The sequence below is a fragment of the Corythoichthys intestinalis genome, chromosome 4 (assembly GCF_030265065.1).
Source record: "Corythoichthys intestinalis isolate RoL2023-P3 chromosome 4, ASM3026506v1, whole genome shotgun sequence".
Lineage (NCBI taxonomy): Eukaryota > Metazoa > Chordata > Actinopteri > Syngnathiformes > Syngnathidae > Corythoichthys > Corythoichthys intestinalis.
Window position 1 is genome coordinate 38,756,986 of NC_080398.1, and position 12,855 is coordinate 38,769,840.

At 39.4% G+C, this 12,855-nt stretch overlaps 2 protein-coding genes across 2 annotated transcripts in view; one reads left to right on the forward strand and one right to left on the reverse strand.

Annotated features, from left to right (window-relative positions):
- irgq2 (immunity-related GTPase family, q2) overlaps positions 1-4,498 on the reverse strand; it is a 71,570-nt gene extending 67,072 nt beyond the window's left edge. The window contains exons 1-2 of the mRNA XM_057833470.1: positions 3,249-4,498; positions 12-124 (exon numbers count right to left, since the gene is read on the reverse strand). The gene's annotated coding sequence lies outside the window, so the exon portion shown is untranslated. The remainder of the gene's footprint in view (positions 1-11; positions 125-3,248) is intronic.
- Positions 1-12,855, forward strand: part of LOC130915337 (olfactory receptor 6N2-like) — a 42,018-nt gene that overhangs the window by 22,268 nt on the left and 6,895 nt on the right. Inside the window, exon 2 of the mRNA XM_057835297.1 lies at positions 11,000-11,089. Coding sequence (XP_057691280.1) covers positions 11,000-11,089 — 90 coding nt within the window. The remainder of the gene's footprint in view (positions 1-10,999; positions 11,090-12,855) is intronic.

A 12,855-nucleotide genomic window follows, 5' to 3' on the forward strand; every position in this document is an offset into this window, starting at 1 on the left:
AGATGGCGCACCTGCAGCAACTCCGGAATGACCAACACAAGATGGCGGACAGCAGAGTGCCGCTCAAAAATGCGATGAAGACATCTGGACGCAGACTTGTAAAGGAAGCTTTTCAAGGCTTGGTCTGCACAAAACATGGGGAGGGAGGATACTTTTTGACAAACATCATGAAAAATTGCTAATTTACAAGAATTACTTTGAGTTTTATTAGATCAACTCAAAAATTGGAATATCAGTAGAATGAGTTTGAAGGAGTGAGACATCTCCAAGGCCACATCTGCAACATCAACTCCCACAATCAGTTCTTCCAGACAGTCCAGAACAAATGGCAGGACATCTTGTCTTTACAAGTAACATTTGGATAAGAAGGAACCCGACACCGAGAAGTGAACTCTCAGCACTCACGTAGAGCTGAGGTGGCAAAATCCACAACCCTTGTTGCCCTGACAACAATAACTCCCGAATCCTCCTGTCCAATCCACAAACAGACAATAATCCTAAACAACGCCCAAACACACCGTTCTTCTGCCCACAGCCCGTCCCGCGAGAGCCTTCAAAAAGACTGTGTTTAACTAATCGCTGTCATTTTTCTCAGGAACCTCTTGTTGACGTGTGATATGGTGACCCTGAGTCCGCGCCTGAGTCTATTTTCTGTTTGCCTTACCGTATAATCGCTGTCAACCTGAATAAATTGTCAACTCGTGCTTCAAAGCCTTTTTCCAGCTTTCAAACTGGCGTCCGTACAAGAGGTTAGGACTAAGGTGAATGCGCAGAGTTTGGCCTTTTGGCCGGGTTGTAAGGTTTCTGCCGGCTCGGGTCGTTGGAGCTGCGCCAGCGCGGGACTGGCGGTTCGGTTTAATGATGGGCGGATCGATACCAAAATATCGATATTTCGATCCAGCGCGTTAAGTTTTAGGTATCGATCCCCAAGCAAAAGAATCGATATTTGAAATTAATATACAGTATTATATTTTCTTTGTCTATTTTTTATCATCAGAATGGCTGAGAACTCTGCAGGCTTGTATATACATATACAGTGGGGAGAACAAGTATTTGATACACCGCCAATGGGTTTTCCCATTGTGAGTGTATCAAATACTTGTTCTCCCCACTATATATATATATATACATACTGTATATATATATATATATACATATGTATGTATATATATATATATAACACTCAGATGACAAAAAAGTTCCGCTCTGAGACCCCCAATTTGGCCAAATTTCAAAATTGTCCGATATGCATGTGTGATACATCATTGGAAAGCTTAAAATCTCTATTTTCTGGGGGAAGAAAAAAATTCAACAGGAGGGCATTTCCAATAAAAAAAAAAGGGTTTTAAACAGCAAAACCCTATCTGGAGGCGAGAGCACGCGAGAGCAGAATTACAGACGCCATGACTTTAACGAGATACAGTGCCTTGCAAAAGTATTTGGCCCCCTTGAATCTTACAACCTTTCGCCACATTTCAGGCTTCAAACATAAAGATATGAAATTTAATTTTTTTGTCAAGAATCAACAACAAGTGGGACACAACCGTGAAGTGGAACAACATTTATTGGATAATTTAAACTTTTTTAACAAATAAAAAACTGAAAAGTGGGGCGTGCAATATTATTCGGCCCCTTTACTTTCAGTGCAGCAAACTCACTCCAGAAGTTCAGTGAGGATCTCTGAATGATCCAATGTTGTCCTAAATGACCGATGATGATAAATAGAATCCACCTGTGTGTAATCAAGTCTCCGTATAAATGCACCTGCTCTGTGATAGTCTCAGGGTTCTGTTTAAAGTGCAGAGAGCATTATGAAAACCAAGGAACACACCCGGCAGGTCCGAGATACTGTTGTGGAGAAGTTTAAAGCCGGATTTGGATACAAAAAGATTTCCCAAGCTTTAAACATCTCAAGGAGCACTGTGCAAGCCATCATATTGAAATGGAAGGAGCATCAGACCAATGCAAATCTACCAAGACCCGGCCGTCCTTCCAAACTTTCTTCTCAAACAAGGAGAAAACTGATCAGAGATGCAGCCAAGAGGCCCATGATCACTCTGGATGAACTGCAGATATCTACAGCTGAGGTGGGAGAGTCTGTCCATAGGACAACAATCAGTCGTACACTGCACAAATCTGGCCTTTATGGAAGAGTGGCAAAAAGAAAGCCATTTCTCAAAGATATCCATAAAAAGTCTCGTTTAAAGTTTGCCACAAGCCACCTGGGAGACACACCAAACATGTGGAAGAAGGTGTTCTGGTCAGATGAAACCAAAATTGAACTTTTTGGCCACAATGCAAAACGATATGTTTGGCGTAAAAGCAACACAGCTCATCACCCTGAACACACCATCCCCACTGTCAAACATGGTGGTGGCAGCATCATGGTTTGGGCCTGCTTTTCTTCAGCAGGGACAGGGAAGATGGTTAAAATTGACGGGAAGATGGATGCAGCCAAATACAGGAACATTCTGGAAGAAAACCTGTTGGTATCTGCACAAGACCTGAGACTGGGACGGAGATTTATCTTCCAACAGGACAATGATCCAAAACATAAAGCCAAATCTACAATGGAATGGTTCAAAAATAAACGTATCCAGATGTTAGAATGGCCAAGTCAAAGTCCAGATCTGAATCCAATCGAGAATCTGTGGAAAGAGCTGAAGACTGCTGTTCACAAACACTCTCCATCCAACCTCACTGAGCTCGAGCTGTTTTGCAAGGAAGAATGGGCAAGAATGTCAGTCTCTCGATGTGCAAAACTGATAGAAACATACCCCAAGCGACTTGCAGCTGTAATTGGAGCAAAAGGTGGCGCTACAAAGTATTAACGCAAGGGGGCCGAATAATATTGCACGCCCCACTTTTCAGTTTTTTATTTGTTAAAAAAGTTTAAATTATCCAATAAATTTTGTTCCACTTCACGATTGTGTCCCACTTATTGTTGATTCTTGACAAAAAATTAAAATTTTATATCTTTATGTCTGAAGCCTGAAATGTGGCGAAAGGTTGCAAGGTTCAAGGGGGCCGAATACTTTTGCAAGGCACTGTATTATCACGTACTTACCTTGTTTCAATCCAAAAACTCTATGTAGCATGTATCACCGAGTGTCAAGACATAGTTGTGAATGCCCACAGCTGGATTTTGGGGGGATTTTATGAGTGAAACATGGCAATATAACAAGGGACGCGATGCAGAAATCGCAGACATCAAGGAGTGGTCGACATTTTCTTTTTCATATATTTACCCTTTTAAAAGATTTTCATCATGGAACCGCTGGACATCCGTCGCTGCCTTCTGCTCCCATCTGGGGGGACAGGCCCGGCGACGGTGCTCATGTAGCTGGCAGACCACAAGACCGAGACTGCCCTGCTTAACCAGCGCCACCACCTGAAAGAGTCGAAGATTTTTTTGAATGACAACTTGACTCGCCGAAATGCCGAAATTGCAAGAAAAGCACGTCAACTCAAGAAAGCTGGGATAATAGCCAACACCTGGGTTCGGATTGCAGGATCCTGGTCAAGACGCAAGATATGAAGATTAAAGCTATTACGAGTCTTGACCAGCTGACTACAATAGCTGGATAACTGTAAATACTACACAGCGTACATAACAACTTGTGGATGTGGACGGTAAGCTGAAACTTATCAACGGCAGGAGTCTCTACAAGAATCTTGAACACATTAAGGATTATCTACTAAAGATAGCAAAGGCTCTGACTTTAATTTGATATAACATGACACAAATGAATCGGGCATCTAAGGGGGAGGGGTGTTGCAATTATGATTGACAATCTCCTGGAATGTATTACAAATGAGCTCCTAATCCCCAATTGTGAAAACATAATTATCTGCGGTGTCTACCGAGCTCCTGACTCAAATTTCTAGTTCACTGAGTATATGGAAAAGATTCTGTATAAAACGAATAATAAGCATGTTTTCGTTGTGGAGACATTAATCTTGGGATAAAATATGTACAACATGTTTGATTTTTCTCATACATTCATGTCTGATGAAACTTACAGTGACCTTTGTGTGCGCCAATTGTTGCTACCATGTACACCTTAGCAATGTATCCTTTTAAGAGACTTATAAGAAAAGCTTTTTGAGTCGCTACTCACACCAGCTGTGATAACACATAATCACTTTTGCCACACACATAGCCACAACAAAATGCTGAAAGACCCAGTGAAGACCCATCTTCAGCTTTCGGGCAGAGGGCAACGGATTTAAAATGTCCTGGTATTTCAAAGCAATCATGATGCCATGCACCCTAACAAGGTTCCCAGGGCCTTTGGAAGCGAAACAGCCCCACAGCATCACTGACCCACCCTCATTCTTCACAGTGGGTATGAGGTGCTTTTCAGCATGCGCATCTTTCGTGGCACGCCAGACCCACTTAGAGTGTTTGTTGCTCAATCTTGGTCTAATCTGACCAAAGCACACGGTCCCATTTGAAGCCTGGGACCGTGTGTATTTTTGTGTGAGATCAATGAAATACCAGGACATTTTAAATCAAAATCTGTTGCCCTCTGCCCGAAAGCTGAAGATGGGTCGTCACTGGGTCTTTCAGCAAGACAATGACCCCTATACATATGGCCAAATCTACACAGAAATGGTTCACCAGACACAAAATCAAACTCCTCCCATGGCCATCTCAGTCCCCAGACCTTGTTTTGTTGGCAAAAGGTGTACAAAGTATTAACACCAGGAGTGCTAATAATTGTGACACACATTATTTGATGTCAAATAATTTTTTCTCTATGTGGGATTTTTTCCCCACTGAATGAATGAAGGTTGGATTTTTCTCTTTTTTTTTTTTTTGAAATATTATTTGAATTAAAAAAAAATATTAGAAGCTAAAAAACACATCTTTTTCAGGGGTGCCAATAATTATGGAGGGCACTGTACTATAGTGTATATGTGGTTCACTTTCCTTTGTTGCCCTTAGACTTGTTTGCGCCCCCCTCCCTTCCGTTAGCTCGCTATTAGCACGCTAGCTTATTGAGCAGTGTTCGTTTTCACCGCTGGAAAATACACCAGCTTCGCTTAGAAAGCTTCGAATGTACAACAGTAAAGAAAAGTGGAAAATACAATTTCTATGTTGTGACCACAAACCCAAACTTTTTGGGGAACAAAAGTGTTTTCATATGTCAATGCGACGAAACAAACTAAGAAATACCACTTAGAACCTGGGAACAAAATATGTTTTACATAGTGTTATCAGACAACTCTACCAATTACCACAGAATGGTTGCCCAGTAAACCAAACCATTTTCCCCCCGATAATAACAGTTATGAGGTGGTCAGTTGCTAACTCCTCTGTTCAGTTGTGTTTGGTCAAAACCCCTTTTAGAATTGAGTAGAAATTGCCTAGCTCATTCGTGTCATCGACTGGAATTTGCTTAATGAGCGGTAGACCTTCAACTCACAAGTACAAGTCCCGTTTCAGGTGTTTTTGTTTTTGTTCAACCCAGTCAGAGTCATGCAAACAATGACTCAAGAGGTCTACTTGAGTCCATGATTAAGTAAAAACCCTATCGTTACCACCTGATCTCTGGGAGTTCTTTGGCCAGGTCTTCCAGCAAGGCAGGGAAGTCCAACGTTTCCAGTGAAGACGGGTTGACCAAGTAAACTTTAGCCTGTGTGACACCCTGGGATGTCAGAGCATCCATGCTAGCTCTTCTTTTGGAATCCAGATCTTGATTTTTCCCAGAAACCAAGAGAGTCAAGTAGACTGTCCGGATCTGCAGTGCATGGGCCCGCAGCACCACTGACACCAAGCTCGGTGAAGGAGTCTTTGTGAATGTTAGGAAGACCACATTGTAACGGAGGAACTTGACGGCATCCATGTAGACATCGGGCTCGAATGGAGTCACAATGGGGATTGGCGGAAGGTCCCACATCCGGAAGTCGGGGTGAGCGGGGTTAGGATAGCACCTCAAGTCCTCAGTGGCGACCGACGACGAGGGAACCACCCCTTCGTCACCAGCAGAGATTCTGTGAAGTGAGTTGATAAAGGTGGTTTTCTCCACCGAACACTCACCCGCCACAGCCAAGTTGAGCCTGCTGATGAGGAGGTCTTCCACCGCGTCTTTGACCTCGGACAAATTATTATGCTCCATAGAGTCTTTAAGGGTTTCCAGCAGGTTCACGCCTTTGAGTACGTCCACCATCTCTGCAGGGGAATAAATGTTTTAGTTACTTTACTGTGATTGCAAAAACACTCACAATCTTTATTTTTTTGTCTCATATCAAAATTGAAAACCATGATGTATGCATGAACGTGTTCTGAACAGTGTTGGGAAAGTTTATTTTCTACATGAAGTAGTTCAAATTGCAGTTCACAAATTTTAAAATGAACTGTTCAGTTCACTTTTGAACTAAAGTTCATGGTTACTGTGTGTGTGTGTGTGGGGGGGGGGGGGGGGGGGGGGGATACAGCACTAAAATGGTGGTATCGGTATCAGCGAGTACCAAGAAATAGACCACCGATACCATTTACTGGTATCACTTGAACGCAGCCTTCTTTCTCCTGACACTCAATACACTCAGTTTTGTGTGATGACTCGTGATCACTTTGCATGCCAAGCAGCTATCGCTATTGGCCTGCTCCAGACCAATGAGAGAAGGGCAATAGCCGCTCTTAACCGATGCCGGGACAGCTTTTTTATATGGAGGAAACCAGGAGAAGAAATGTCGGCATTCTGGAAATATTTCAGCATAGAGACTCCGTCGAGTACAAAGGCTGCATGCCACATTTGCGGCCTGAAAGTTACAGCTGGAGGAGTTAATTCAGCCTGTTTCAATATCGCAAACCTGATGAAACATTTGAAGGTGAAAATTTGAACGAACACAAAGAGTTTGAGGCTGTAACAGCTGGACTACTATCCAGAGGAAGGTGGCTGGACCGAGCAACAAACCCTGGTCAGTTCACTTCGTCTACTTTACTTGTCTTCTACTGAAAAAAATGTCGGAGTAACTTGAGACCTGTTTCAAAACTTCGAAAGTGCTGTAGAAGTAAGCTAAGTGGCTAAGTTGCGTGTGTATAAATATAAATATATACGTATATATTAGGGCTGTCAAAATTATCGCGTTAACGGGCGGTAATTAATTTATTAAATGAATCACGTTAAAATATTTGACGCAATTAACGCACATGCCCCGCTCAAACAGATTAAAATGACAGCACAGTGCAATGTCCACTTGTTACTTGTGTTTTTGGGAGTTTTGTCGCCCTCTGCTGGCGCTTGGGTGCGACTGATTTTATGGGCTTTCGCACCCATGAGCATTGTGTAATGATTGACATCAACAATGGCGAGCTACTAGTTTATTTTTTGATTGAAAATTTTACAAATTTTATTAAAACGAAAACATTAAGAGGGGTTTTAATATAAAATTTCTATAACTTGTACTTAACATTTATCTTTTAAGAACTACAAGTCTTTCTATCCATGGATCGCTTTAACAGAATGTTAATAATGTTAATGCCATCTTGTTGATTTATTGTTATAATAAACAAATACAGTACTTATTAGGGTTGTTCCGATCATGTTTTTTTGCTCCCGATCCGATCCCGATCGTTTTAGTTTGAGTATCTGCCGATCCAGATATTTCCCGATCCGAATGCTTTTTTTTTTTTTGCTCCCGATTCAATTCCAATCATTCCCGATAATTTTTCCCGATCATATGCATTTTGGCAATGCATTAAGAAAAAAATGAATAAAACTCGGACGACTATATGCATTCAACATACAGTACATAAGTACTGTATTTGTTTATTATGACACTAAATCCTCAAGATGGCATTTACATTATTAACATTCTTTTTGTGAGAGGGATCCACGGATAGAAAGACTTGTATTTCTATCCGTGGATAAAGGATAAATGTGACTTTGTATATTGTGACTAAATATTGCCATCTAGTGTGTTTGTTGAGCTTTCAGTAAATGATACTGTAGCCATTTAACTGTTCTGCCCAAATGCATGATGGGAAGTGCAACCATGACTGTGCGTAGTGACACCAATTGATATATCTTCTCTTTGTTGAGAAATAACATATGGTGTTAAGAAAACGATCAGCTACTATCTTTCTTCCCCACATTGCTTCCCACGATATTTTTAATTGTTGAGAGGGGAATTTTAAGGCTTTAGCATATTAAATATGAATGAATTAAATATGAATTAAATGAATGTATATATCCATCTTGTGTCTTATCTATCCATCCCAACAATAATTTACAGAAAAATATGGCATATTTTATAGATGGTTTGAATTGCGATTAATTACAATTAATTAATTTTAAAGCTGTAATTAACTCGATTAAAAATATTAATTGTTTGACAGCCCTAATATATATATATATATATTTCAAACGGAGTGGTATCGGAATGGTACCGGTTAGTCTAAGACATTCACTATCATTATCGGGGCCAAAAAATGGTATCGGTGCAACACTAGTAGAAACGCAAGTTCTCCTGCTTGGAGGAGAAACAATGCTCAATTACATCCCCAGAACACCATATCTACTGTGAAGCAAGGGGTGGAAACATCATGCTTTACGGCTGTTCTTCTGCAAAGGGACCTGGACGCCCGATCCGTGTGAAGGAAAAGTTGAATAGCGCCACGTATCGAGAGATTTTGAATGAAAACCTTCTTCCATCAGCAAGGGCATTGAAGATGAACCGTGGCTGGGTCTTTTAGCATGACAATCATCCCAAACACACTGCCTGGAAAACAAAGAAGTGGCTTTGTAAGAAGCATTTCAAGGTCTGGGAGTGGCCTAGCTATCTCCAGATCTCAACCCCATTAAAAAAAAAAAAAAAAATGGAGTGAGTTGAAAGTCCGTGTTGCCCAACAACAGCCCCAAAAATTCACTGCTCTTGAGGAGATCCGCATGGAGAAATGGACCAAAATACCAGCAACAGTGTGTGAAAACCTTGTGAAGACTTACATAAAATGTTTTGACCTCTGTCATTGCCAACAAAGGGAATATAACAAAGTATTTAGATCAACTTTTGTTTTGTTTGGTTTAACACGCTGCCTCTGACTCACGTCCTTGTTCGCTACAATGCGTTCAATTCACGTTTGGCCAAAATATGAACATGTTTATGAACGATCGATTGTTTATTGAATGCCTTAATGCACAACACTGGTAATGAGTATGCTGTGTAACAAAAAGTCTGAGTCAGTACATGTACCATTTCAGTCCAAAGAATAACAAATTGGGCCTGAGGGAAGAACTAATGATGACCCAGTGATTACATTGAAATTTCCTTAGCTTAATTTATGTTAGCTTAGATACTTGTTTGATCCCTTAGGATCGAAGCGGCCAGTGAGTGACATAAAGATGGTGTAAAAACAAGGTCAGCCCCAGGGGCCAGTAAATGTTTAGCCGGTGGTCTCTCTTGAGAGAACCCGGTCTGAAAGACAAAAACAACTGTGACCACTGGGTCGTCATTAGGTATTCTCATAGGCACAGCTTGTTTTGCCACGTATACACAACTTAAATTATAGGTCTTCTGTCAACAAGATGATTAATGAGTTAAGCAAATAACAGTTATAGTAAAACAAAATAGTATCATACCCATATTGCGGAATCATTTTTAACATACTGTTTTATATGTATTGAATAGGGCTGTCAAACGATAAAATTTTTTAATCGAGTTAATCACATCTTAAAAATTAATTAATCGTAATTAATCGCAATTCAAACCATGTATAAAATATGCCATATTTTTCTGTAAATTATTGTTGGAATGGAAAGATAAGACACAAGACGGATATATACATTCAACATACTGTACATAAGTACTGTATTTGTTTATTATAACAATACTAAACAAAATTATTGTTATAATAATTTGTTTATCATTATTATAACATTAATTGGGTGTTTGATGGCACCCAATTGGGTGCCATTAATGTTAATGCCATCTTGGGTGTAAGATGGCTTTAACATTAACATTCTGTTAAAGCGATCCCTGGATAGAAAGACTTGTAGTTCTTAAAAGATAAATGTTTGTACAAGTTATAGAAATGTTATATTAAAACTAGGGCTGTCAAACGATAAAAAAATTTAATCGAGTTAATTACAGCTTAAGAATTAATTAATCGTAATTAATCGCAATTCAAACCATCTATAAAATATGCCATATTTTTCTGTAAATTATTGTTGGAATGAAAAGACACAAGACGGATGTATACGTTCAACATACGGTACATAAGTACTGTATTTGTTTATTATAACAATAAATCAACAAGATGGCATTAACATCATTAACATTCTCTTAAAGCGATCCATGGATAGAAAAGTGTGTAGTTCTTAAAAGATAAATGTTAGTACAAGTTATAGAAATTTTATATTAAAACCCCTCTTAATGTTTTCGTTTCAATAAAATGTGTAAAATTTTCAATCAAAAAATAAACTAGTAGCTCACCATTGTTGATGTCATTACACCAAACTCACTCCCCAGACTCATAAAATCATTTGGACCCAAGCGCCAGCAGAGGGCGCGAAATAACAAGAAACAAGCAGACATTACACTTCTGTCATTTTAATCTGAGCGGGGCATGTGCGTTAATTGCGTCAAATATTTTAACGTGATTAATTTTAAAAATTAATTAGCGCCCGTTAACGCGATAATTTTGACAGCCCTAGTTTAAAAAAAAACAGATTATCATTTGCTGATGGCTTTTTGGATCTGGCACTGCCAGCCAAATAAATGGCTTTTCTATGTAACAGCATGACCCTGAGGGGACGTTGACAATTTTAAGAATATTCTCATCCAAGCAGGCATGTTGAGAGACGCTTTTGAGAACAGGTCTTCAAAACAAGGGCTTCTATCGCCAAAATTTGCAAACTTTAGACATGCCTATTATTATTTCAAATCAGAAACTCACCTAGGGTAGTTAATGTTAACAATGGACCCATCATTATGCCCATAAAATAAATCCAAATAACATATTTCTATTGATAAATAATTTTTCTGTGTGCAGCTCCCTATAATAGACAACGAGGCCGGGGACCGGTACCGGCTCGTAGTGCATTTGGTACTAGGCCGCAAAGAAATACAGCATGTCAAAAAAGTGAGTACACCCCTCGCATTTCTGCAGATATTTAAGTATATTTTTTCATGGGACAATACTGACAAATTGACACTTTGACTCAATGAAAAGTAGTCTGTGTGCAGCTTATATAATAAAGGTAATTTATTTTTCCCTCAAAACAACTCAGAATATAGCCATTAATATCTAAACCCCTGGGAACAAAAGTGAGTACACTGCATAGAAACTACGTACATCCCTAAATGTCCAAATTGAGTACTGCTTGTCATTTTCCCTCCAAAATGTGATGTGACTTGTCACAGGAGTGCTGTCAGAGATTGAAGAGATGTGTGTGTGTGTGTGTGTGGGGGGGGGGGGTCAGCCTATTAGTGCTCAGACAATATGCTGCACTCTAAATCAAATTGGTATGCACGGCTGTCCCCCCAGGAGGAAGCCTCTTCTGAAGATGTTACACAAGAAAGTCTGCAAACAGTTTGCTGAAGACATGTCAACAAAGTACATTGATTACTGGAACCATGTCTGATGATACGAGCAGGCTTAGTTAGTTAGTTAGTTAGTTAGTTAGTGACATAATTTGCCAGATGACACTTAATGACATTTCACATCAGCATTCAGTAATGCCCATGATAGTGTCATGTCTTAATTATGACTGTCTTATGACGCCGCTGTCAAATAAAGTGTGACCTATTAACCCAAATAAATAAACAAATAAGCTGCACAGGACTGTAAGCCGCAGCTGTCCTCACTGTATTATAGGATACTTACACCAAAAAATATTAACAATTTATTTGACAGTGACTTCATAAGACCAAATGAACCATCATGAAGCTTTGAACCAATTGGCTGAAAAGCTTCATTGCTTCAAGAAGCTTCATTCGGCTATCACTATTCCCTTGAGGGAGACAGTCATCCTCTGCTGCCACCTGCTGTCAACACTGCTGTCATACAACATGCCTCCTTGCATGCATTGCAGCGCTACAGATGTAAATAACAATCAAAATTCATGTTCTGTGCTAATTACTTCTTAAGTTACTGTTTGGTTGGTATTTGGTAACACTTTATTTGACAGTGGCGCCATGAGACCGTTATTAGACAATCACAATTATGACATGACACTGTCATGAGCATTAATGAATGCTTATAACTAGGGCTGTCAAAATTATCGCGTTAACGGGCGTTAATTAATTTTTTTAATTAATCCCGTTAAAAAATTTGACGCAATTAACGCACTTGGCCCAACTCAGACAGATTTAAATGACAGAGGAGTGAAAGGCCCACTTGTTAATTGTGTTTTGCGGAGTTTTGATGCCCTCTGCTGGCGCTTGGGTGCGACTGATTTTATAGTGTAAGTAATTATTGCCATCAACAATGGCGGGCTACAAGTTTATTTTTTGATTGAAAATTTTATTAAAACGAAAACATTAAGAGGGGTTTTAATATAAAATTTCTATAACTTGTACTAACATTTTTCATAAAGAACTACAAGTCTTTCTATCCATGGATCACTTTAACAGAATGTTAATAATGTTAATGCCATCTTGTTGATTTATTGTTATAATAAACAAATACAGTCCTTAAGTACCGCATGCTGAATATATATATATATATCCATCTTGCGTCTTATCTTTCCATTCCAACAATAATTTACAGAAAAATATGGCATATTATAGAGATGGTTTAAATTGCGATTAATTGCGATTAATTAATTTTAAAGCTGTAATTAACTCGATTAAAATTTTTAATCGTTTGACAGCCCTACTTATAACATATGTCATTCATCTGGCAAA